At 41.7% G+C, this 25,618-nt stretch overlaps 1 protein-coding gene across 1 annotated transcript; it reads right to left on the reverse strand.

Moving 5' to 3' along the window:
* Positions 1 to 3,001: 3,001 nt before the first annotated feature.
* On the reverse strand, positions 3,002 to 25,168 carry Tktl1 (transketolase like 1). Its single transcript, XM_057759479.1, is given in 17 exon segments — positions 3,002 to 3,228; positions 7,158 to 7,301; positions 7,304 to 7,336; positions 7,976 to 8,012; positions 13,995 to 14,078; positions 15,851 to 15,874; positions 15,876 to 15,981; positions 19,671 to 19,845; positions 20,483 to 20,635; positions 20,638 to 20,676; positions 21,960 to 22,094; positions 22,153 to 22,316; positions 22,318 to 22,344; positions 23,862 to 23,905; positions 24,937 to 25,012; positions 25,014 to 25,052; positions 25,110 to 25,168. Coding segments are annotated over 17 exon segments (1,566 nt in total).
* Positions 25,169 to 25,618: the final 450 nt, after the last annotated feature.

Consider the following 25,618-nt stretch of genomic DNA (forward strand, 5'->3'; position numbering starts at 1 on the left):
CTAGCTCTCCCAGGACTTGGCCAGCATCCCAGCTTTCTTAAGCTCCCAAAGATGTTACCCTGAGACAACAGAAAGCAGTCTAAAGAGCATGGTGTTCCCATTCCTGCCCCACCATCCTCCTACCTTTTATAATAAACAAAAGGGAGAAATGTTATAAATTTGGTGCTCCACCATCCTATCTTTCAGTGACTCAGTGGCAGCAGCTTATGTCATCACCTGATGCTGCCAGGTGTGTCACTGCACATCCCATTTAAAAGACCCTGGCCACCCCAGATCGCTTTCTCTGTTTTGTTTATTCTGTCTGTCTCTTTCCCATGTCCCCACTCTGTGACAGCCTTTCACTCTCCCTCTCCTTCAATAAACCTCTTGCATTATATATGTTGAGTGGAATGATCTCTTAGTAGCACACCTAGGCCTTAGACCCATCAAGGGTACCTTTTCTCTGTTTTATCTGAACAGAGGCTGCTGTTAGGTGTTAGTTGGAGTTCTGTTGCAGTGCTAGGGACAACCCTGAGTATTGGGTCTGGGGGAACAGAGAATGTAGGTGGAGTTTCTCTGTGTCTTGGCAGCTGCTCCCAAATAACCACAAAAGACTTAATAATACTTATAAATGCTTGGCCAATAGCTCAGGCTTGTTATTAGCTAACTCTTACATTTTCAACTAATACATATTTTACCTATGTTCTACCTTGTGGCTTGGTACTTTATCTCAGTACAGCATGTTCATGTCCTGCTTCCTCTAGGTCTCCTGGTGACTCCTCAGACTCTGCCCTTTTTCTTCCCACATTCTCCTAGTCTGGCTCTCCCACCCAATCTCTTCCTGCCCAGCTATAGGTCAGTCAGATCTTTATTAACCTATGAAAACATATTTCAGTGTACCAAAGGTTGTTCCACAGCAAGAGAAAATAGAGAAGGTCTGAGGGCAACCTTTCTTGAGATAACTCTTCAAAATGACCCCCCCTTTTGTTTTTATAAACAGGGTCTTGGTATGTATCTCTAGGTGGTTTGGTGATTTCTATGTAGCCAAGACTGACCTCAAACTCATACCAATACTCCTGATTCAGCTTCTCAACTGTTGGGATTAGAAGTGTACACCACCATGCCCAGTTGGTACTTGGCCTTGATGATCTTTGGGACAGAAGGTTTCTAACTTCCAGCCTATTAGTGAGTATGACCAAGATCCTCACCTGTTGCTTTTGATGACTTACTGTAGGATGAAAATGCAAGATGGGCATAAACTTGACCCCAGCGTAAGGCTCTAAGAGGAAGGAGGTCCATTTCAGCTTTGAGGTATATCAGTAGCTGAGGAAGCCCCTCTGAGCACCCAGGAGCTAAGTCCACCTTCCCATAGCTTAGGGAGAAGGCTGGGGAAACCCTGGAAAGACAGGAAGTTAGTTATGCTATAGGTAAAGTCATACTGCTAGATCCTGGCAGAGCAGAGTCACACACAGAACTTCCAGGGAGTGAAACTGAAGGTGGGTCCATAGTCTCACACTAACAGCAGTAGAGATTGTCACTGTCCCTGGGAACTAAAAAGTAGGTCAAAGATCAAGACCAGTGCTGCTATATTTCTGAGAGTATAATTTTCAGAGACCTAGTAATATGATCAACTGACAGCAGTAGAGATTGTCACTGTCCCTGAGAATTAGGAAGTATGTCAAAGATTAGGACCAGGGCTGTCATATCTCTGAAAGCATAATTCTCTGAGACCTAATAATATAGTAAGCACTAATGACTGAATATTTTACATATGCTGGGATGTTTCAAGTACTTCCCAAGGACCTAATCTGTTTTATCCTCAGCAGCCTCCCAAGATGTTGGTGCTAATGATACCCCTATTTTCCAGGGGAAGACATGAAGGAAACAGTATGCAGAAGGGTTAAATAGCTTGTTCTGAATTGCAAGCTGGCACATGGTAGAGGCAGAGTGTGACTTAAAGAATCTGGTCTCCAGGGCTGGATCTGGTGCTCTCTTCTGGCTTTCCCCCACCTTCCCTCCCTCCCTTTCTCCCTGAGGTTCCTACATGAGCAGGTATGTTTGGGAAGATGAAGAAGAAAAGGGTGCTTCTCTTTTTACCCTCCTCAGTTTCTCATCTTTTTCATCAGGATGAACTTTATAAATCACAATTGACATTTCCTTTGAGTTCCATGAGAGCAGTTCCCATTGATGTTTACAAATTCTGATGCAAAACCACCCCAATCCCCAAAATCATCAGTGGTTTCTGAGGCATCTAGCTCAGTGTTAGATTGCTTGCCTAGCACATGCAAGGCCCTGGGTTCCATTCCAGCATGGGAAAAAAACTCCAGGCCTGGTGATACATGTCTGTTATCCCACCTTTCGGCAGGCAGAGGCAGGGAGATTGCTGAAGACTGTAGGCCATCTCTATCTACATAGTGAGTTCTAGGTCAGCCAAGGCTACATAGTAAGAGCTAGTCCCCCAAAAATTTTTATGCAGTTCAAAATGGCCTTAAACTCATAATTGTCTGGTCTCAGCATTCAGATTGCTGGAATTACTACCACCCTAATTCTTCTGTTCCTGGGTTCTGGCTCCAAGTATTTCTTTGGCTAGTTGCTTGTCTTCCTCAACTAGATTGGGAATCACATTTGTTATCATTACTCGCTCCTGAATCCTAAAGCCACAAGTTTTCTTACTGGCAGAAAAAGATGGCTACAGTATCAATAAAAGTCCCATGTTTTCCCATGGTAAGACAGGCCACTCCTAGTTTCTTTTTCTGTGGTGCATGTGGTGTGTAGGGAGGGTTCTGCCCTAAGATTCTAATGGCTATGGAGGTTCAAGTGTTGAAAGGAACTCACTGCTCTCTGTGATTAGCACATGTCTACCATCTCAAACACTCCACTGTCAAACTCAGCTGCACTGCATAGCTGTCCAGAACTGGCTCCTGTGTCCCTATGCTCGGTCCTCTCTCTGCTGTTCGTGGCCACTCAGCAGTTAGGAGTCGTGCTAGTCCACTTGGGAGCACACAATTGTGAGGTCATGGTGCTAACCCTCGTTGTTAGCCCGGCGCGTTTTCAGGTCCTTGGGGGATGATTGGCTGTGGCTGAGTGACCATACAAAACCCAATGACGAAACGCTAACCAGCTCATGGCTTGGAGGGTACCGCAGGCAGGCGCTGGCAGGCGCGGGCAGGCACAGGCAGGCGCTGGCAGGCCCAACATTCCAGTGCTGGGCAGAGTCAAATGGTGGGTAGAGGGTATCCCAGCAAGGAACTGGAGAATGAAGGGGCAGGTGAACAGACTGGGCTGTGGAGGAGGCGGGGCCCGCAAAGGGGAGGAAGAGCAAGATAGTGTTGCTACTACCCCAACACCGTCAATTTTGGGAGGGTGGCAAATGTGAGGATCAGCTGACATGGTGGGACAACTGGGATATGACTGGAGCTGAGGGGAAGTAGGAACCCACCAGATGGGCAGGAAAAGCCTAAAGAGAGATATTTTAGTTTTGCAAAATTTTGGCCGTGGTCCGGAAACTTACATTATTGGCAGTTCTTTTATCCCCTTTAGAGATGAAAACAATCAAGGCATAAAGGTTACCTAGGCAATCACCTCCCACTAACAGGTCTAGATTTAAAACCAGATAGCTGGCTCAAAACTCCAACGGGTGCTTCTTTATGGGAGGGAATTAGATTCAGGGACTGGTTCCAAGTGCTAAAGGTCCATGGCATCTTTCAGGGGGCATTCGTGAGCCTACAAACTGCCAGATTTTAAACTTTTCAGGGAATTTGGACTGCTCTTCAGCATCGAGAGGAAGGGGGAATGGAGTAGGGAGAGGGGAAGAGGAGTGGGGAGAGGGGGAGGGGAGTGGGGGAGGGGCAATGCATGGGAGGAGGGGGAGGAAAATGGGAAACGGGGAGGAGGTGGAAATTTTAATTAAAAAAGAATAAAATAAATAAATAAATAAATAAAAAAGAAACTTTCAGCCGAATGCTTAGCGCACTAGCCCCTATCACTTAGATATACCTTGGCTACCCAGTGGCAACAATGAGAACCCCTGGCAATGGGACTCATTTTATTCTCTATGAGCATGGCTCTTGAGTCCTTATTACCTCAGCTGTCCTTTTTTCTTTTTTTTTTTTTTGTCTTTTAATTTTGAGACAGGGTCTCACTATGTTTCCCGGATCAGGCTTGTTTGCCTCTGCTTTCAGAGTACTGCCATTAAAGGAATGAACGACCAGTTCTGGCTTTTAGCTGTCTTTTTCTGCCCAGCATCATCTAGAAGCCAGAACTTTGGGACTTTTATCTTGCTTTTTGGAATTATGCTTCCATTGGGCATATTTGTTGACTCATTTATACCGCCAGTGTAAATGTGCACTCTGAGTTGTAGATATACTGAATCTAGCACTTCCAGATGAATGCATAGCCACTCATATTGTGGCTTTCCAGTATTAATGGCTTCTATATTTGCTTTCCAGATTGCTGATCATCTTCCCATTTCATTTACTCTTTCATAAACTGTGTTTAAGCACACACTCATACTATACACTAAGAAGCAAATAGTATTACCATAGAACCCAGCAATTTCAGGCAGTCATACACACTAAGTGAAAATACTTATCTACACAAAAATCTGTATATGTCACTATTTACAATAGCAAAAATGTAAACAAATCAAATGTTCAAAGATTAAATAAAATAGGGTCTATGTAAACAAGAATATTTTGTGACCATACAAACGAAGTGAACACTTGGGAGAGAGAGGCAGGAGAATCAAGTGTTTAAGGTAGCCTTGTTACAGAGCAAGTTCAAGGCCAGCCTTGCTTACAAGAAAACTCCTTTCCCTCAAAAAATGGAATGATATGAACATAGACAACATGGATGAACCTCAAAAGCATTACACTCAAGACTGGGGATGGTTCAGTAGGTCGTGCTTGCCTTTTGGGAACAAGGACTTGAGTTTGATTCCCCAGAGCTCATGTAATACAAATCAGGCAAGGTGATTCACCTTGCTAATCCCAGCACTGGGAAGGTAGAGACAAGAGGATCCTAGGGGCGCAGTGGCTAGCCATCTTAGCTTAATTGGTGAGCTCTAGGCTAGAAAGGTAGATGGCAGGTACCAGAGGACCACCACCAAAGGTTGTCCCTCTGGCTTCCACGTGCATGTACATACATACAAAGAACATTATGCTTTTGAAAGCCAGACAAAAAAAGCTCATATATTCCAATTCTATTTTCAAAAAATATCCTCTAAAAAGACAAAAGCAAATCAGTGGTTGCTAAGAGCTGGGAGGGGAAACAGGGTATGGAATTTGGGGGATATCAGTGTTTGAAAATTAACTTTGAGTACATAAAAACTCTGAACTGCATGCTTTACATGAGAAAATTGTATAATGAAAAAGTGATTATCATGAGATGGGGAAGCAAAAAATATTTTGATAAAGGTACTGGATAGTATAGACTCTCCTCCAACTCACTACATTGCTGAGGATGACCTCAAACTTCTAATCCTCCTGCCTCCTCTTTCTAAGTACCAGGATTACAAGTGTCATCATACCCAGAAAAGTTTGTTTTCCAAAACTATTGTGATTATCACAAAATAATTTAAAAGTATTTTTTTAAAGATAGGGCCTTACTATTTAATGTTGGCTGGCCTGTGCCTCACTATGTAGTCCAGCCTGGCCTTAAACTCAAACACTTCCTGCCTTTGCCTCCTAAGTGTTGAGTTTAAAGACATGTGTCACCACACCCAGTTATTTAAAGATTTTATTTAAAAAATGTCTGTGTATGTATGGTATGTCTGTGAATGTTTGCCACATGTGTGAGAGTGCCCAGAGGCCAGAAGGGGTCAGTTGTGAGTCACTTGATGTGGGTGTTAGGAACCAAACCTGGAAGCAAGTACCCTTAACCACTGACAACTCTGCAGCCCAATTTTGCAGTGTTTATGAAGATTTTCCTTTTACAGGCCAGGAAACCCAATCAGTAGACTAAGGGTAGGAGTAGAATGAGCAGGCTCTAATGGCACCAAATCCAGGTTAAATCTCTACCATACATTGTTACACAACTCCAGAAGCAATGTGGTCATGTCTACCCAAATTTATGATGTCCACTTAATGAAAGTAATAAGCAATGTGACATATTTGGCTCATCTAGTGAGCTTTTGAAACTCAGTACCATTCTTATTTGGTTGACACCTTTCTTACATTCCAGCTGATGGAAGGATTTGACTAGTGTAGATTTTCAAGGCTATACTATTTTACAGTGAGTGGCTTGCTTGCAGTCCATGACACCTAGTCTGGTTGAGATAGATGTCTCTCCCTTAGGAATATCACAAGGGGGGACCAAATTGAATAGAAGGCACAAAATGAATACAGTAGTTGATTTTTGAGATGCTTTATTAACATCAATAGCACAGTGTAGAGATCAAGACTAGTGTCCTCGTGTCTTCACAGAACAGTCATCACAAACAACACAAGATATCCTAACCAGCCTGTGAACTGTGGAGGGGATATGAAGAAAAACAACAATTCAAGAAAATTCAAGAGCATCTGAAGTTACACATTACTCAGGAAGCTGCAGGTAGGAAGGCAGTATACATGGTAACTTAAGTCGAACTGCACTATGCATTAAAGGGGTCTAGGGTTATGAAAGTTGGGCTGAGGACTACAATTCAACACATATTTGCTTTATTTATGAGGGAAATACTTTTAAACTGTCACTTCTACAAGATCCTTAATTCACTTATATGCAGTCTTATGAGAAAGTTCAGTATCAGGTGGTTGTCTTGTTAGCTATTCTGCCATTTTAAATATAACCCATTTTGATATTCATATATGTAGTTATATTAAAGGGAAATTAGAATTTCTGAATGAGTAATAAAGATGTTAGCTGTTTTTTCCTTTAAGGAGAACAAAGCAGAATTATTTTTATCTAAGTGATTTTTTTTTTGGTTTTTTAGAGACAGGGTGTTGTAATAAGACCACTCCTACTACAACAGGGTTTCTCTGTAGCTTTGGAGCCTGTCCTGGCACTAGCTCTTGTAGACCAGGCTGGCCTCGAACTCACTGAGATCCACTTGCCTCTGCCTCCCAAGTGCTGGGATTAAAGGCATGTGCCAGCACCACCCGAGTGAATCATTTCTAAGTGATGGTTTTGGTATGAGCATAAATACACAGAAAAGAGGCTACTCTTCTCAGACAAAAACCAACAGCTAATTTGGTTCATTAAGATACATTTTACAGCCACGTTGATGTGTCTGGCATTGATTCCAGAAAATTCTAGTGCTTCACTGGATCTCCCAGTTCGAGGCACCCCCATCACTGTCAGCTGATGAACTATGATGTTAGGCTCATAGAGACCACTGCACAGACAGCTTCCCCAATGCCGCCTGGGAAAAAGGAATATTAGCATCTTTTCTGCAAATGGCTAGTAAGCCTTAAAAGTCCTGTGATATAATTTTAAATCTGCTGGTTTTGGGGCAAAGTACTTTCACTAGTCATTGATTCAGCCAACTTGTCATACTCCAACTGGCTTAAAGAGTTTTCACTCCTAATTTCACAGCTCCTAATCCACACCCACCCACCCACACACACACAGCAAGGGGATAATTTCGACCTGGTCTCCAGTAATTTGGGGTGTGTGTGTGGAAACTAAGACTCTTAAAGCTTCCAGAGATCTGAAAAGCACTAAACACAGTGAACCATGTTGAAGAGAAGTAACAGGCTGCTAGCTTGATAGGGTGGCTCTTGGCTGGTACAAGTATCCTTTACTGCTGTTACCTCTCTCTCTTCCTGGGGTATTCCTTGTGCCTAGAATATGTGTACAAACAGTGAAGACTATGACATATGCCCACTTTTCTGCCAGGAGTCAGGTGGATTTTATAAATGTCTGGCAGAAGATGCCAACACGACCAGCTCTCAATAGAATCATGGGGTGTCCAGTCTATATGTACCCTTGGACAGACATGGACTTTGTGGGAAGTGTTCTTTGTGACCTTCATGGGGATAGGTATTTCTCCCATCTCTACCAGAGGTTTCCACATTTGCACGCTGGATCTGGGAGCCCTTCCAGAGAAATACCCAATGAGATGTGGTCTTAGGGCCTTGTGTCATTAAAATAAGAATGTTGTCTCCTACCTATTTTCTAGACCTAAATATAGCCCAAGCCTTAGTTCCCTAAAATACGCTTACATTTTGTCATTTGCTCTTTTGTTTGAAAGGATCCAGTTGTTTTTGAGAGAGGTCTATATATCCCTATGTATTGGCTGGTTTTGTACATCAATTGACACAAATTAGAGTCATCAGACAGAAAGGCACCCCAGTTGAGGAATTGCTTCCATAAGATCTAGCTGTAAGGCATTTTCTCAATTAGTGACCAATGGGGGAGAGCACAGCCCATTGTGGGTGCTGCTATTCCCTGGGCTGCTGGTCCTGGGTTCTATAAGAAAGCAGGCTGGCAGACCAGTGTGCAGATGTGGCGGAGAGGCTGGCGCGCTGACGCGGCAGATGCGGGATGGTCCAAGCATGAAACAGTGAAGCCCACACTGAGAGCAGATCGCCCCACTACAATTAAATCAAGTAGGTTTTCTGGGGGCTGGCCTGCAGAGTGGGAGGCCTTTTATTGGCGAGGTCCCCTGGCGAACGGGGAGCCTGGTCCTGTCCCTGAAGACCCTCTTGAGTGGGGAGAGTGTTCTTGGCCGTGGTGGGACCCAGGAAACAGAGCGGGGCATTCCCCGACTCCCTTGACTCCCTGGTCAGTCTGCGAGGGCTGGTCCCCTCTTCTGGAGCTGCTCCTCCTCTGCTGCGACCTCTCTTTCCCTGGCCCATCCCAACTTGTGCCCAGGGGCCTCCTTCCTTCTCCCTCCCTTCCGCGGGGCTGTAGGATCACCCAGTTCAGCCTGTTTGGGCGCTGGATCGGGTGTGCGGGGCAGAGGGCAGCGGAAGTTTCTTTGTTTTGGTGGCTGGCCTGCAGAGTGGTAGACCTTTTGTTGGCGAGGTCCCTGGCGAATGGGGAGCCTGGTCCTGTTCCTGAAGACCCTTCTGAGTGGTGAGAGGGATCTTGACCCGCGGCGGGAGCCAGGAAACGGAGCGAGGGCATTTTGTAAGCGGGGGCCCCTGGCCAGCAGGGAAACCTGATCCTGTTTTAAAAGACCCATTAGATAGCATCGATAGGAGGAGATGGGCAGGCGCCAAGGCAAGAATTCACCCAACAATCTGAAAAACAACATGAAAACACCAGAACCCAATGATCTTACAACAGAAGGACTTGAACACCCTAACACAGAAGAAGTGGAAAAAATCGACTTTATGAAAGCAATAGAGTCCCTTAAACAACATGTAAAAATGCCCTTATAGAAATGGATGAGGAGTATAACAAAATATTTGAAGAAATGAGTAAATACGTAAATGATACCCTGGGAAACCAAGAAAAAACGATCAAACAGGTAATGGAAATAGTTCAAGAATTGAAAACTGAAATGGAAGCAAGGAAGAAAACACAAACTGAGGACCAGCTGGATATGGAAAATCTGGGTCAACGAGCAGAGACTACAGAAACAAGCATAATCAACAGACTACAAGAGATAGAAGAAAGAATCTCAGATTCTGAGGACACCATAGAGAAAATAAACACACTGACCAAAGAAAACAGCAAAGCCAACAAACTCTCATCACAACACATTCAGGAAATATGGGACACAATAAAAAGACCAAACCTAAGAATAATAGGGATAGAAGAAGGAGAAGAGTCACAGCTCAAAGGCCCAGAAAATATTTTTAACAAAATTATGGAAGAAAACTTTCCCAACATAAAGAAAGATATTCCTTTGAATATTCAAGAAACATACAGAACACCAAATAGGCTGGGTCAAAAAAAAATCCCCTCACCATATAATAATCAAAACACAAAATATACAGATTAAAGAAAGAATATTAAGAGTTGCAAAGGAAAAAGGTCAAGTAACCTATAAAGGTAAACCGATCAGACTTACACCTGATTTCTCTATGGAAACCATGAAAGCCAGAAGGTCCTGGATAGAGGTACTGCAGAAACTAAGAGACCATGGATGCAAGCCCAAACTACTATACCTAGCCAAGCTATCATTCACTATCAATGGGGAAAACAAGACATTCCAGGATAAGAACAAATTTAAACAATACGTAGCCACAAATCCAGCCCTACAGAAAGTAGTAGAAGGAAAATCACAACCCAAGGAATCCAACATTGCCAACATCGCCTACAATAACTCAGGCATCTAGCGACCCTTCAACAGCACAACTCAAAGAAGGGAGACACACAAACTCTACTACCAAAAACAATAAGAATAACCGGAGTAAACAACCACTGGTCATTAATATCACTTAAAATTAATGGTCTCAATTCACCTATAAAAAGGCACAGGCTAAGAGATTGGATACGAAAACAGGATCCAACATTCTGCTGTTTACAAGAAACACATCTCAACCACAAAGACAGGCATCTACTCAGAGTAAAGGGTTGGGAAAAGGTTTTTCAAGCAAATGGTCCTAAGAAAAAAGCAGGTGTGGCCATACTAATTTCAAACAAAACTGACTTCAAACTAAAATCAATCAGAAGAGATCGAGATGGACACTTTATACTCATAACAGGAACAATTCATCAGGATGAAGTCTCAATCCTGAATATCTACGCCCCTAATATAAAAGCACCCACTTATGTAAAAGAAATATTACTAGAACTCAAGGCAGACATTAAACCACACATACTAGTAGTAGGAAACTTCAACACACCTCTCTCACCAATGGACAGGTCAATCAGACAAAAACCTAACAGAGAATTAAGAGAATTATTGGAGGTAATGAAGCAAATGGACTTAACAGACATCTATAGAACACTCCACCCAAATAGGAAAGAATATACCTTCTTCTCTGCAGCTCATGGAACCTTCTCGAAAATTGACCACATACTCAGTAACAAAGGAAACCTCCACAGATACAAAAAAATCAGTGTCCACCTGTGTCTTATCAGATCACCATGGATTAAAGTTAGAAGGCAAAAACAATGCTACCCCCAGAAAGCTGACAAACTCATGGAAACTGAACACACCTGGGTTAAGGAAGAAATTAAGAAAGAAATTAAAGTCTTCCTTGAATTTAATGAAAATAAAGACACAACATACTCAAACCTACGGGACACGATGAAAGCAGTGCTAAGAGGGAAGTTCATAGCACTAAGTGCACACTTAAAGAAAACAGAGAAAGCATACATTGGGGATTTTTTTTTTTTTTTTTGGTTTTTCGAGACAGGGTTTCTCTGTGGTTTTGGAGCCTGTCCTGGAACTAGCTCTTGTAGACCAGGCTGGCCTCGAACTCACAGAGATCCGCCTGCCTCTGCCTCCCGAGTGCTGGGATTAAAGGCGTGCGCCACCACCGCCCGGCTACATTGGGGACTTAACAGCACACCTGAAAGCTCTAGAAAAAAATAAGCAGACGCACCCAGGAGGAGTAGAAGACTGGAAATAATCAAACTGAGGGTGGAAATCAACAAAATAGAAACACAGAAAACAGTCCAAAGAATCAATGAAACAAAAAGTTGGTTCTTGGAGAAAATCAACAAGATCGACAAACCCCTATCCAAACTAATTAAACAACAGAGAGAGAACAAGCAAATAAATAAGATCAGAAACGAAAAGGGGGACATAACCACAGACACAGAGGAAATTCAGAGAATCATTAGATCTTAATACAAAAACCTGTATGCCACAAAACTGGAAAATGCAAAAGAAATGGACATTTTTTTAGATAAGTACCATATACCAAAGTTAAACCAAGACCAGGTGAACGATCTAAATTAGACCTGTTAGTCGTAAAGAATTAGAAATAGTTATCAAAAATCTCCCTTCCAAAAAAAGCCCAGGACCAGATGGTTTCAATGCAGAATTCTACCTGAACTTCCAAGAAGAGCTAATACCTATACTCCTTAATGTATTTCACAATATAGAAACATAAGAGTCATTGCCAAATTCCTTTTATGAAGCTACAGTTACCCTGATACCAAAACCACACAAAGACCCAACCAAGAAAGAGAATTACAGGCCTATCTCACTCATGAACATCGACGCAAAAATTCTCAATAAAATACTAGCAAACCGAATCCAAGAACACATTAGAAAAATTATCCATTTTGATCAAGTAGGCTTCATTCCAGAGATGCAGGGCTGGTCCAACATACGCAAATCTATCAATGTAATCCATCATATAAATAAACTGAAAGAAAAAACCATATGATCATTTCATTAGATGCTGAAAAAGCATTCTACAAAATTCAACACCCCTTTATGATAAAGGTCTTGGAGAGATTAGGGATACAAGGGTCATACCTAAATATAATAAAAGCTATTTACAGCAAGCCAACAGCTAGCATTAAATTAAACGGAGAAAAACTCAAAGCCATCCCACTAAAATCAGGAACATGACAAGGATGTCCACTCTCCATACCTCTTCAATATAGTGCTTGAAGTTCTAGCAATAGCAATAAGACAACATAAGGGGATCAAGGGGATTCGTATTGGAAAGGAAGAAGTTAAGCTTTCGTTATTTACAGATGATATGATAGTATACATAAGCGACCCCAAAAAACTCTACCAAAGAACTCCTACAGCTGATAAACACCTTTAGTAATGTGGCAGGATACAAGATCAACTCCAAAAAATCAGTTGGCTTCCTATACACTAAGGATAAGGAAGCAGAGAGGGAAATCAGAGAGGCATCACCTTTCACGATAGCCACAAATAGCATAAAATATCTTGGGGTAACTTTGACCAAGGAAGTGAAAGATCTGTTTGACAAGCTTTTTCAGACCCAGTCCAGCTGGCCTTGGTGAGTTCCCGAAAGATCATCCCCATTGTCTCAGTGTGTGGGTGCACCCCTCGCGGTCCTGAGTTCCTTGCTCATGTTCTCTCTCCTTCTGCTCCTGATTTGGACCTTGGGATTTCAATCCGGTGTTCCAATGTGGGTCTCTGTCTCTGTCTCCTTTCAGTGCATGATGAAGGTTAATATCCAGGAGGATGACTATATGTTTTTCTTTGGGTTCACTTTCTTATTTAGCTTCTCTGGGATCACGAATTATACGCTCAATGTCCTTAAGGCTAGAAACCAATTATGAGTGAGTACATCCCATGTTCCTCTTTTTGGGTCTGCCTTACCTCACTCAGGATAGTGTTTTCTATTTTCGCCCATTTGTATGCAAAATTCAAGAAGTCATTGTTTTTTACTGCTGAGTAGTACTCTAATATGTATATATTCCATACTTTCTTCATCCATTCTTCCATTGAAGGGCATCTAGGTTGTTTCCAGGTTCTGGCTATTACAAACAATGCTGCTATAAACATAGTTGAGCATATACTTTTGTTGTATGATAGGGCATCTCTTGGGTATATTCCCAAGAGTGGTATTGCTGGGTCCAGGGGTAGGTTGATCCTGAATTTCCTGAGAAACCGCCATACTGCTTTCCAAAGTGGTTGCACAAGTTTGCATTCCCATCATCAATGGATGGGTGTACCCCTTACTCCACAACCTCTCCAGCAAAGGCTATCATTGGTGTTTTTTATTTTAGCCATTCTGACAGGTGTAAGATGGTATCTTAATGTTGTCTTGATTTGCATTTCCCTGATCGCTAAGGAAGTTGAGCATGACCTTAAGTGTCTTATGGCCATTTGAACTTCTTCTGTTGAGAATTCTCTGTTCAGCTCAGTGCCCCATTATATAATTGGGTTGATTAGTTTTTTACAGTCTAGTTTGGAGGAGTGGGTTGAGGGGGAAGGAGTGGGGGGAGGGGGAGGGAAATGGGAGGCAGGGAGGAGGCGGAAATTTTTTCATTAAAAAAATAAAATAATAAAAAGAAAAAAATACAACAAAAGAGATTCCATTTAGAAAGAAGTACAGATCCATCAGGTAAAGATCACAACAGATTTAGTAAAGGAGAAGCAACCAAAAAATTGCAAGGGTTAGTTAGAATGGCTCTGTTTACATAATGGATACTGGACAACACAGGAAAACTTATGCCCTTACCTTGGCCTGTCCAATCTGAAAGGTTTCTTGAGTAGTGTAAATAACTACAGTTTCTGCTAGGCTAGTATGAATGAAACACATTTCCTGTGGCATAAGTGAAAACCAGAACAATAGTTAGGAAAATCAAACTGCAACAGATGGAGATCTTCACAGAAAACCACAACCAAACAAAATCCAGGGCTGTGGAGACTAGTAGTAGTAGTAGTAGTAGTAGTAGTAGTAGTAGTAGTAGTAGTAGTAGTAGTAGTGTTCAAGTTAATCCAATGCTCTTTTTTCCCTAAATGTTACTGGCTGGAGTCAGCCCTGCCCAATCTCTGATCCTGTGTCCCTCTCTTCTTAAGAGCACTCTAAGGCATTTCTGGCTTTATTCTACTTCTCATCCTCAAGAAAACAGATTTTTCTAGATCAATCTAGTGTCTTATTCATTTTGGCAGGCCTTTCAAGTACCAGATAACATACTTTTGGTATACCCTAGGATGCTGCTGTGACTAAGAATGCCTTGGGTATGTGGGCTCAGTATATAGAAATCACAATGTACTCTAGAGGGAGTCTATCTCTTCCTGGGAGGAGTGTCCTGTGTACACTGTGTTGCCTAGGACAACTGTCTAATCTCAGAAGTCCAGATCCTCTCTACATTAGATACATGTCCTGATTTTCAAATTCTCACTGAACCCAGTTTTGGTTAAAGATTTTAGGGCACTTTCTCAGGCTGCTATCCCTGCCCAAACTAAAGTGCTGCTATGTCTCAGCTGACTTGTCTTTCAGTTATACTTGTTCCCTGGGCTACTGTTTGTGTCTCACTTCACATTCACTTAGCTATCTTCACACCCAGCTCTAGCCAGAGCTACTTTCTACAGTTTAGTTCTCCGAGGTAGTCACTTGTGCAGTTCCTGAGTGCATATCAGCAGCATTCTAGCTGCAAATGTAAGCTGCCCAACTCTCTAGATGACTTGGCCCACAAGCTGAATCATCTTTCCCATGTAATTCATGAGTAGGACTCCCTGCCATCTGTAAACCAAGAAACTCCTGGATACTTGTTTTTTTTTTTTCTTTTTATATAACTCCAGATACTTCTAGTAGTCAGCAACATTTATTATTTTCTTTACTCTTTCAGGGCCACCTTTGGTTTTCTACTCTCTTGCAAGTTCCCACTTTTCTTCAATCCTATCTTAGATTTTCCTGTTTCCAGCAATCCCTGGCAGGTTACTGATACTAGAAGGAAGTTTTCATTAGCATAATTTCCTGCATTATATTCCTCAAAGATTCCCATTGCACAAAGCAAAAAGGTGGAACAGCAATTCTGCTCTGCTTCAAACTAAATGTGTGTTCAGCTGTTCACAATTCTCCCTTCTCTCTACTCATGTTGCTTATTCCAATTAGCTTGTGACCAAACAGAGCACAGAAAGCAATTCTGGGATGTATGTGTTGCTCTTATTCAGATTTGGTATATTGCAAGTCTCAGAAAGGCCTGCAGAGAAGGATTTCTCAATGGCTGAATGGGTAACTTTACAATAATGTGTCTCATCTGGATTGGTATTCAGAGTACCTGAAACATCTATAACACAATAAAGTTTTTCAAAAATAAATCCCTTTTGTTAAGAGTAAGAAAATGCTAGGCCTATGCTGGGCGGTTGAGCTGCACGCCTTTAATCCCAGCACTCGGGAGGCAGAGGCAGGTGGATATTTGTGAGTTCTAGGCCAGCCTACTACAGAGCAAGTTCCAGGACAGTCAAGGGTGTTACACAGAGAAATCCTGTCTCAAAAAACAAAAACAAAACAACAAAAAAGAAAAGAAAATGCAATGCCTAAACAAAGCTATCAACATGACAATGTTCAGAATGCATACCAATAGACACCCGACAACGGGAACCAATAAGGCTTGATGCTCATTTGAGAGATGGCTGCCATGTGTATCTGATCAAATGCTTGGGTGAAAAAGGCAGCGAAGGTGCAAACAAAAACAACGGTCAGGTCACAAGTGGCCCAGCTAGAGCCACATTCACCTAAAACACAAATAACAGGAAGACGACTATCCCTGGAGTTTTGGTTTTATCCCCTTCCCCATTAAACCACAGAGACTACATGATGTACCTCCTACTCTGCACATGGTTAACTATTCTGCAGTCCTAGAATGTCTCTTTCTATGTTCTTCCTTGGATCTCTCTTACCCATCTCAGGTGGTATACTTAACCTCACACCTCCTAGAGACCAGGTTAAGAAAAGGAGTATCTATCCATTTGCCTGTCTATCCCCTATCCTCCACCCTGAGTCACCAGCTTGGCCTTCCACTGCTCATCTCGGACCACAAAATAGATGGCATCTCCAATCCTATGATGCTCCTTTCAATCAGTTTTTCACTTTCTCTTAAATCATCTGTTATTTTGTGTCAATACTGTCCATCGCTGCTTTCCCATTTCACCTTACCCTTCCTTTCAGAATCTACTCTTAATTGGTTCTACTTCATAGAAACTTGTCAAAAAAAGTCATTTAGTCATTATCCCCACTTTCTCATTTTCTACTTTGTCCTTAGTCTACTTCATCTAGACCTCCATTCCCAAGAAGAACCCTAAAGTTAAATTTTTTCCAAGTCGTCTTTTGGTCTTGAGTGGCATCACAGTCAACCTCTCACTAATATTCTGAACAAATTACCTCTCTTTGCTACAAGGATCATCCATCATGCTTCAGATTTCTGTGATGTTGTAATAGGACCAGTACAGCTGCCTCATGAAGATGGCTACAAAGTGCAAACCTCTTGTTGATGGGCATGAAGGGTGAGTTCTCAAAGCTCTGTGCTCATTCTTCCTCTTTGGGCTTTAGACCAGACACAGGCTCTGGGAGACTGTGTCTGGTTTAAAGCTGCTCTGATGTGCACAATTTAAAAAATCTCTCTCTTCCCTTCCCTTCCTCTCCATTTGTGTGTCTGTGTGTGTCTGGGTGCCTGTGGAGGCCAGAAGAGACCATAGGATCCTCTGGAGCTGGAGTTATAGGCTATTGCCCAGCACCGGTGTTGAAAAGCAAACTCAGGTCTTTTGGTTGAGCCATCTCTCTAGCCCCCGGTATGCAAGGCCTTCACTTTCTATTGTTATCTCCATTGACACTCTTGGCAGCTTTGAACTAAGACATGACTTTCTATGGGAGCAAACAACTTTCCAAGGGGGTGGGGTTGTGCCTTGTTCCAAAATCAAGAGACTTTTAAATGATAATTGACTTGGCTTTACATTCATCTGCCAGAGTATAGGCCCGTGGACTTTTTTCCTATTGTCTTTCTACCAGCTAATTGTCAAAAGGGTGTCACATTGGGTGGCATTCTGGAGTATAAAACCTTCAGACCAAATAATAAACAGTTTGAAATAATCATGTTGAGCCAGGTACTGTGGCTTGGAAGTAGAAACATGAAGATCATGGTTCATTTTCAGCTACATAATAAGTTTATAGTTGGAAGCCTACCAAAGTGACGTCCAAAATATAGGACTGTTGGCTGAAGTAATCAATGAAGCAGTCATACCAGCAAGTTTTTTGATAGAAAGGTCAATTTAAAAAAAATAAGGTTTGCACTTATTCTATAAATGAAAAGAGCAGCTGTGGGTGTAGCTTAGTGGTAGAGCACTTGCCTTGCTTGTGCAAGGCCTTATATTTAATCCATAATACCAGAATAAAAACAAAATGAAAAACCCAAGAATGAATATTGTGATGGTCTTACTTAACAGGTATGCTTAAATTCCAGCACTGGTGGATTAGAGAAGTGCTATAAAAGAACAATGGGGCCAGCAGAGTACAGTATCCCTAGAGAGCTGGCTGGGAATGCCTATCTAAACAGGGATGATGCTTGACTTCCAATGGGCCTTATAAGGGAATGCCAACCAATTGGTAGTTATTTCTGCTTTTCAAGAGAATGTAAGAATTTGGTTTCTACATAAAAATCTGATTTTTAAATGCTGGCAATTTAATTTGCAAAAAAACTCAAACTATACCCCGAAACTGACAAAGGTCTGATCTCCAAAATATATAAAGAACTCAAGAAACTAGACCGTAAAAGGCTAATCAACCCAATTATATAATGGGGCACTGAGATGAACAGAGAATTCTCAACAGAAGAAGTTCAAATGGCCAAAAGACACTTAAGATCATGCTCAACTTCCTTAGCGATCAGGGAAATGCAAATCAAGGCAGCATTAAGATACCATCTTACACCTGTCAGAATGGCTAAAATAAAAAACACCAATGATAGCCTCTGCTGGAAAGGTTGTGGAGAAAGGGGTACACTCATTCATTGCTGGTGGGAATGCAAACTTGTGCAACCACTTTGGAAAGCAGTATGGCGGTTTCTCAGGAAATTCGGGATCAACCTACCCCTGGACCCAGCAATACCACTCTTGGGAATATACCCAAGAGATGCCCTATCATACAACAAAAGTATATGCTCAACTATGTTCATAGCAGCATTGTTTGTAATAGCCAGAACCTGGAAACAACCTAGATGCCCTTCAATGGAAGAATGGATGAAGAAAGTATGAGATATATACGTATTAGAGTACTACTCAGCAGTAAAAAACAATGACTTCTTGAATTTTGTATGCAAATGGATGGAAATAGAAAACACTATCCTGAGTGAGGTAAGGCAGACCCAAAAAGAGGAACATGGGATGTACTCACTCATAATTGGTTTCTAGCCTTAAGGACATTGAGCCTATAATTCGTGATCCTAGAGAAGCTAAATAAGAAGGTGAACCCAAAGAAAAACATATAAGCATCCTCCTGAATACTAACCTTCATCAGGCGATGAAAGGAGACAGAGACAGAGACCCACATTGGAGCACCGGACTGAAATCCCAAGGTCCAAATCAGGAGCAGAAGGAGAGAGAGCATGAGCAAGGAACTCAGGACCGCGAGGGGTGCACCCACACACTGAGACAATGGGGTGTTCTATCGGGAACTCACCAAGGCCAGGTGGCCCGGGTCTGAAAAAGCATGGGATAAAACCGGACTCGCTGAACATAGTGGACAATGAGGACTACTGAGAACTCAAGAACAATGGCAATGGGTTTTTGATCCCACTGCACGTACTGGCTTTGTGGGAGCCTAGGCAGTTTGGATGCTCACCTTACTAGAACTGGATGGAGGTGGGTGGTCCTTGGACTTCCCACAGGTCAGGGAACCCTGATTGCTTTTGGGCTGACGAGGGAGGGGGAGGGGGAGGGAAATGGGAGGCGGTGGCGGGGAAGAGGCAGAAATCTTTAAGAAATCAATAAACAAATAAATAAAATCAGACTACTTGTTTCAAAATACATTTACATGAGCTCTGCTAGTCCAGAAATGTGTTCTTCAAAGTTTTTTTAGCCTCTGCAATGTAAAGACAGGAGAGAGCTGTCATCCTCTATGTGGGAATATCTAAGGGTTTCCCCTCATCAGCTCCTTTCTCTGTTTTCCATGGGTGGCTGTAAAGTTGCCTAGTTATAGTCTAGATGGAACAGAAAGGGCTTCTAGGGAGCTCAGAACATTTCAGACCTACAGGTCTCAGCCTGTTGCCTTCAATCTGTATGGTCAGGATGCCCAGAGGGTGTTGGCTAGTTTACACCCTGTCTCTGACTTTAGGTGACTACTTACCTCTTGTTTCTCTGGAATGCTTCTGTGGAAGACCTTTAGTCTAATAATAGTTAACAAGAAGACTGGAGAGACCTGCATTATACATTTACCATGTTTTGTTTAGCAATATAATGCTGGATGCATCTCTCTGTGTGTTCTTTCTTGAACATGGCAGAAAGGTTGGAGTTCTTGGTGTCACCATCCAGCACAATAACTCTGTCATTTTCATGGCCCAGTTTAGCCAGAGACAAACCACATGCTTTTTTTCCTAGGAGAAAAAATCAAGTGGTCAGAGTTTTTTGGTACACTTAGAAAGATGTTACTACTTTATAGGTTTACAACTGATAAATTTCTGATTTACCAACAGTATCCTTCAGAATTACACATATGGTGGCTCATACCTGTAACTTCAGAACTCAAGAAGGATAATAAATTCAAGTCTAGTCTGGGCTCTAGTGAGACCCTATTTCAAAAAATAAACAAACAAAACTTTCCCCAAACCAACCAACACCCCCCCCACAAGAAGACATTTCAGAGTTAATATAGAGGCACAATTATATACACAGCTTATAATCATCAATCAAATTCCATTATTGTCTACCAACTAGTTCATCCATTGAGATCAGAATAAATGAAGACTCGTGTATTAAGGAAGTATTTTTTAAAAAGTTATTTATTATGTATACACTATTCTGCCTGCATATACGCCTGCAGGCCAGAAGAGGACACCAGATCTTATTATAGATGGTTGTGAGCCACTATGTGGTTGCTGGGAATTGAACCCAAGACCTCTGGAAGACCAGCCAGTGCTCTTAACCTCTAAGTCATCTCTCCAGCTCCAAGAAATTGCAAAAAAAAAAAAAAAACCCACATAATGATGTACATGACTTTAGTTAATCTTTCACATTTTTTGCATACCATGTCATCAGCTATGTAAATTGGTGAGGTTATATTTATATCCATGATGTTGATTTGAGGTGAGTCCTCAATAGGGGGTGGTGGTTCAAGAATCCCGTTGGTCTGTGTCTGACTTTCAATTAATTTGATAATTGCATTTGTGGCATTGGCCTTCCATACCAACTTTCTGCATCCTCAATATCTATAACAAAACAAAGGATATTCACTCTAGGTACTTAATGAGTCTTCCAGATTATCTATCTGAAAGTCACTTTGAAAGAAAAGATATCTGAATATGAATACTGACATAGGGGTTCTGGGATGGAACTGCATGCAGTAAGAGCAGCTTAAGAAGGTCCTGAGGCTTTTGAGTGAGGCACTGATGCACATGTTGGTGAAAGGAGGGTTTATGAAAAAAACAAGGCTGAAAATACAGACCAAGCAGAGTGACGTTATGTAAATGAACTTTTACCCAAAGCAAGATTGGAAACCATGAAAGGTTTGAAAGGGGCGTGGGAGTGAATGATCAGATGTGCTATAGAAAGATCACACTCCAGTAACTGGGTATGTAAGGAGGAATGTAAGTGAAGGCAAGGAAAACATTCAGGTTCTGGCAGGGGCTCATTGGTAAAGTTGTCATTGACCAAACTGGTAGAACCAGAATAAGGCTGTATCTTTTGGGAGGAGTCACAGATCAGTGTTATTCTAAGTTGTCTATACTAATTTAAAAAAGATGAATCACATCTTCTTCAACTACTTTAACTTGAAAAACTAAATTTGAGGTAGACAATTCCAGATGGCAATCTTGAAATGTGCAAAGAGTTACATCTTGTATTATGCCCCATCCCCCCTCCCCAGTTTTAACACTTTATGCAATGGATTAGGCAAATAAAAATGTAATAATGAAAGTGAAAAACACTTAGTGAAGCTCCACTACTTGAGAATGGCCATACTAACTGTATAGAGATTCAGTGAGAAATATAGAGTTTTGGACTAGGAAAGTGTTTAAGAGGCTTCTTTAAACTAGCTGATGTTTTTATTTGTGAATTAATTAGAAAAAAAGATTTTATTTAAAAAATAAGTCTATCACTAGTCACAGTTCCCAAGCTTCAGTTTTCTATGTGTTCTTCCAGATGGTCTGGTTCTAGACAAATGTATTTACATAAATCACCTTACTCATGGTTTTGCTCCTACTAACCAGATAGATCCTTTCCTGTTAGGGAACTGTTCCCACTGGTGAGCTGTTCCACTAGTCATTCTCTTAAAAGGGCAAAAACCATTGTTTATTTGGTAGAAGTTTGGCCTTCCCTCCTATCCTAACCAGACATCATATTAGCTAGTGAGGTCAAGAGAGAGAAGCAACCTTGCATGTTATCAGCATTAACACTGTTCACTAAGGAAATCATCTGCCTAGTCAGTGCCTCTTTCTATCTGTTCTGCTCCATGGACAAATGTTTTGAATACTCACAGGAAGAAAACACTTACTTGGCATGCCTCTGGCCTTGAAGGTCTTGACAACCACAGCAGTGGGCTTGCTTCTCACTTGAGCTGTCTGTGAGTACACATGGCAAAGGGTCTCTACGTTACGCTTATCCACCACATAAGTATTCCACATGTCATCTAGGAGGTTATATTAACATTGAGGAAGGAGAATGGGACAGAAAGAAGGCACAACAACAAAGGAACAATTACCCGAAGGCTTCACAACACTTCTGGTAGACAGCAATGCAGTGTTCAATGGACATGGAGCCACTGTGTCCAATGCAGTTCACATCAAAGATTGCCAAGACATCGTCCAGACTGTAGTAGGATGCAAACGCCAATGCCTTCCAGAGACTCCCCATCACCCAGAAGACATAACACCTGGTAGCTAGAAACAAATCAAGAAACAGTTAGGACCCTGCTGGGGGTCACTTGGGCCCCAAGCAAATCAATTTCAGGGAGGTTAGCTGACCCATGGGAACAACCCCTTCCACCCCACTGCATGAAATCCTCCTTGCCACATCTACAATGTCTCAGATCAATGTAATAAGATGGCCGTGGGTCAAGCCTGGGGCCTTCCCTGAACTGGAAATTGGGTGACAAAGATAAGGATGTCACCCACTGCCACAAAATCCACAGTATGGTGATGGCAAGTGGAGCTTTTAGAACACAGAGGAAGGAACCTAAGTGCAAAACAGAAAATATAAAGCATTTTTTAGTCTTTGGTCTACCTGTGCACAAGTCAGATGCTAAATTTTTTGAGAATATGGGTTTTTAACTATAAACACAAAAGCATTTGAGTATTCTAGGCAGTGTCAATGTTTGTGACTAACTTTCTGTCACTCTACTTCCCCTTGGCTAATATCTGTTACTCTACATACAGCAGGTTACTAGTATTCCATGGGGAGAATGTATTCTCCTACAGGATGAAAATCCATGCCAAAATGCTGCTGCTTTGGTGGGAGACACCTTGCTCCTGAGCTTCCAGACACACAAAATTTATTTGTTGCCACTATTCACAAAGGACAGGAGCAGATGTGAAGTGGTGTAAACCTGAGCCTAGGAGACAAACTGCAAGTGCTGCAGACGCCAGAATTCAGGAGGTGGAGCTACCCAAGCCCTTTGGAGCCCAGAGGATTGTATTATGAATGACTCTGAGATAATGGACATTGAGCTACAGGATTTGATGTATTCTGCTTAATTTTGGGTTTTGCTTTCACTGTTTCTATGTCCTGGTTCTCTTTTTTAGAGGAAGAAAGTATATATATATATATATATATATATATATATATATATATATATATATTTTTTACTTTGTAGGATCCCAGTTAAGAGATATTGATCTTTTAAAGAGACACTGAACTTGTAAAGTGTTGGAAGGTGACTTGTAAAGTTGTACTGTATTTTATAATGTGATATTAACGTGAATGGTAGGAAACAAACAAGAAAGGAAAAGTTATGGTTTAACAGTGACATGTTTGTGTCAAGTTAAGAGATGGAGCATGCTGGTTAGTTTTTATTGTCAAATTGATCAACTTAGTGTCATCTAAGAAGGAGCCTCAATTAAAGAATTGCCTCAGTAAGACTGACCCATTTCTATGTCTGATATAGATTATTTTGATTGATGATTGATTTTGGAAGGCCCAGCTGCACTCCACTGTTGGCAGTACCATCCCCAGGCAAGGGGATCTAGATGTGTATGAAAGTTATCTGTGTATGAGTCAGAGAGGAAAGCAAGCCAGTAAAGCAGCTTGAGTTTCTGTTTTGACTTCTTTAAATGATAGGCTGTGACCTAGAAGTTAAAGTCAAATAAATCCTTTCCCCTGAAGTTGTTTTTGGCCAGAGTGTTTCAATAGCAACAGAAAAACAGCTAGAGTAAGAAGCCCTGGCTTCCAGACGTCTTACATGCCCTTGTAGCACAGACCTACAATATCTCTGCTTCCTCCTAGCTGTGGAGCAAGAAGGCAAATAAGTCTTAGGACTTCATCTTTTGGCATGGAGTCAGAGCCTCCACTCAGGAGTAGGAGATTGTAGGACAGATTGAGACTGTGGGTGTGGTGCCAGTAAGAAACCTGATGTAGCACAAGGGTCCAAAAAGGATTCTTACCCCACATTTTTTTTATATACTATTTTTGTAGCCCAGTCTGGCCTGGAGCTACACAGTTTAGGCTGGCCTCAAACTTGGTAATTTTCCTGTCTCAGCTGTCAGAGTGTATAGATTACAGGTATGTGTCATATCCAGATAGGGTTTTCTTTTTCTTATCAACTACTATGCATTGAGAGGTACAACTCAGTGGTGGCAACTAGAATGAAGGTATGGACACTCCCACGGGGAAGAATTTGCTTCCAGGGAGTGCTTATCTTTGTTCCAGCACCAAGTAGTTTTCAAGAAGTTGTTCATACAAAGATCTTTTGGCTACTCCTCGGGCTTGCTTAGTTAAAATAAAAGACAAAGACAAAAACAAAATAAAAACAAAAAAAGAGAAAACTTGTGAAACTAAAAGCCCTTCAGTTTTGGGTTGATGCTTCTTCTAAGTCATCTTCAGTTTTCTGCAAGTTCAGCAAGGCAGATTTATTGAAGTCACCTGCCTCTCAAAGCAGCACAGAGAAAAGTCCTTCCTGCCATATATGTCATATGGCTCCAAATGGGCCTCACTAGAACAATTCTGTACTGTGAATAAAAAAGACAACAAAATAGCAAATGGCCCATTTTAAGGGCCCATTTCAAAAGACATCTATTGCCATATGGTGCCTTTAAAGTGTAGTTTAAGAAGAAAGCATCAAGCAAGGTACACAACTCTAATTCCAGAACTCAGAAGTTAGAGGTAGGAAGATAAGGATTCATGGTCAGTCTGGGTTACATGGAGTTGGAGGCTGGCTAGGGCTACACAAGCCCTTGTCTCAGAACATAACAAAACAAAGAAAAACCCCACCCCTGAAAAAAACAACAATAAGCAGCAGTATTTCCCTGTCATTATACCTTCGAAAGGATGAATCGGTCATTGTCTGGGTTCTTTGGGCCTGCCTGTTTATATCTCATCGTGTAGAAGAATAGCAGACATGATCTCAGCAGCACTGCTACATGGTGTAAGATGGCTGAAAGGCAGACACAATACAAGTCATTTCTCACAGGCAAATGTTCCCAGTGCGTACCTTGTACTTTTATGTAGAGCAAAAGTACACTGTGTCTTTGAACTAAAAGCAGCAGTCATTTCCCCTACCCTGACTGAATTCAACCAAGCATCAGAGATGCTGGGTCATGGCTTTTTATGCCTGAGGCACTAAAGGCTATTTGAGAGGCCAATGACCTCCCAATATTTCTCTCTACACAGTAACATACTCTTCTATCAGAGGAGCATCATGCACTTGGGCTTAGTTCAATTTGTTATTGATTTGAGTATCCTTTTCCTCATATGCTATCATATGCAGAACTTCCATATGCTTCACTCTATCAGAACCATCACACAGATTCCATTTTACTACCTAAAATGAATTTAGAGATTTATTTATTTATATACTTTATGTATATGGGTGTTTTTGTTGGCATGTACATTTAAACACCAGAAGAGGGCATCAGATCCCATGGAATTGTAGTTAGATGGCTGTGAGCCAACATGTGGGTGCTGGGAATTGAATTCAAGAACTATGAAAGAGCAGTCAGT

Source organism: Chionomys nivalis, chromosome X (assembly GCF_950005125.1).
Source record: "Chionomys nivalis chromosome X, mChiNiv1.1, whole genome shotgun sequence".
Lineage (NCBI taxonomy): Eukaryota > Metazoa > Chordata > Mammalia > Rodentia > Cricetidae > Chionomys > Chionomys nivalis.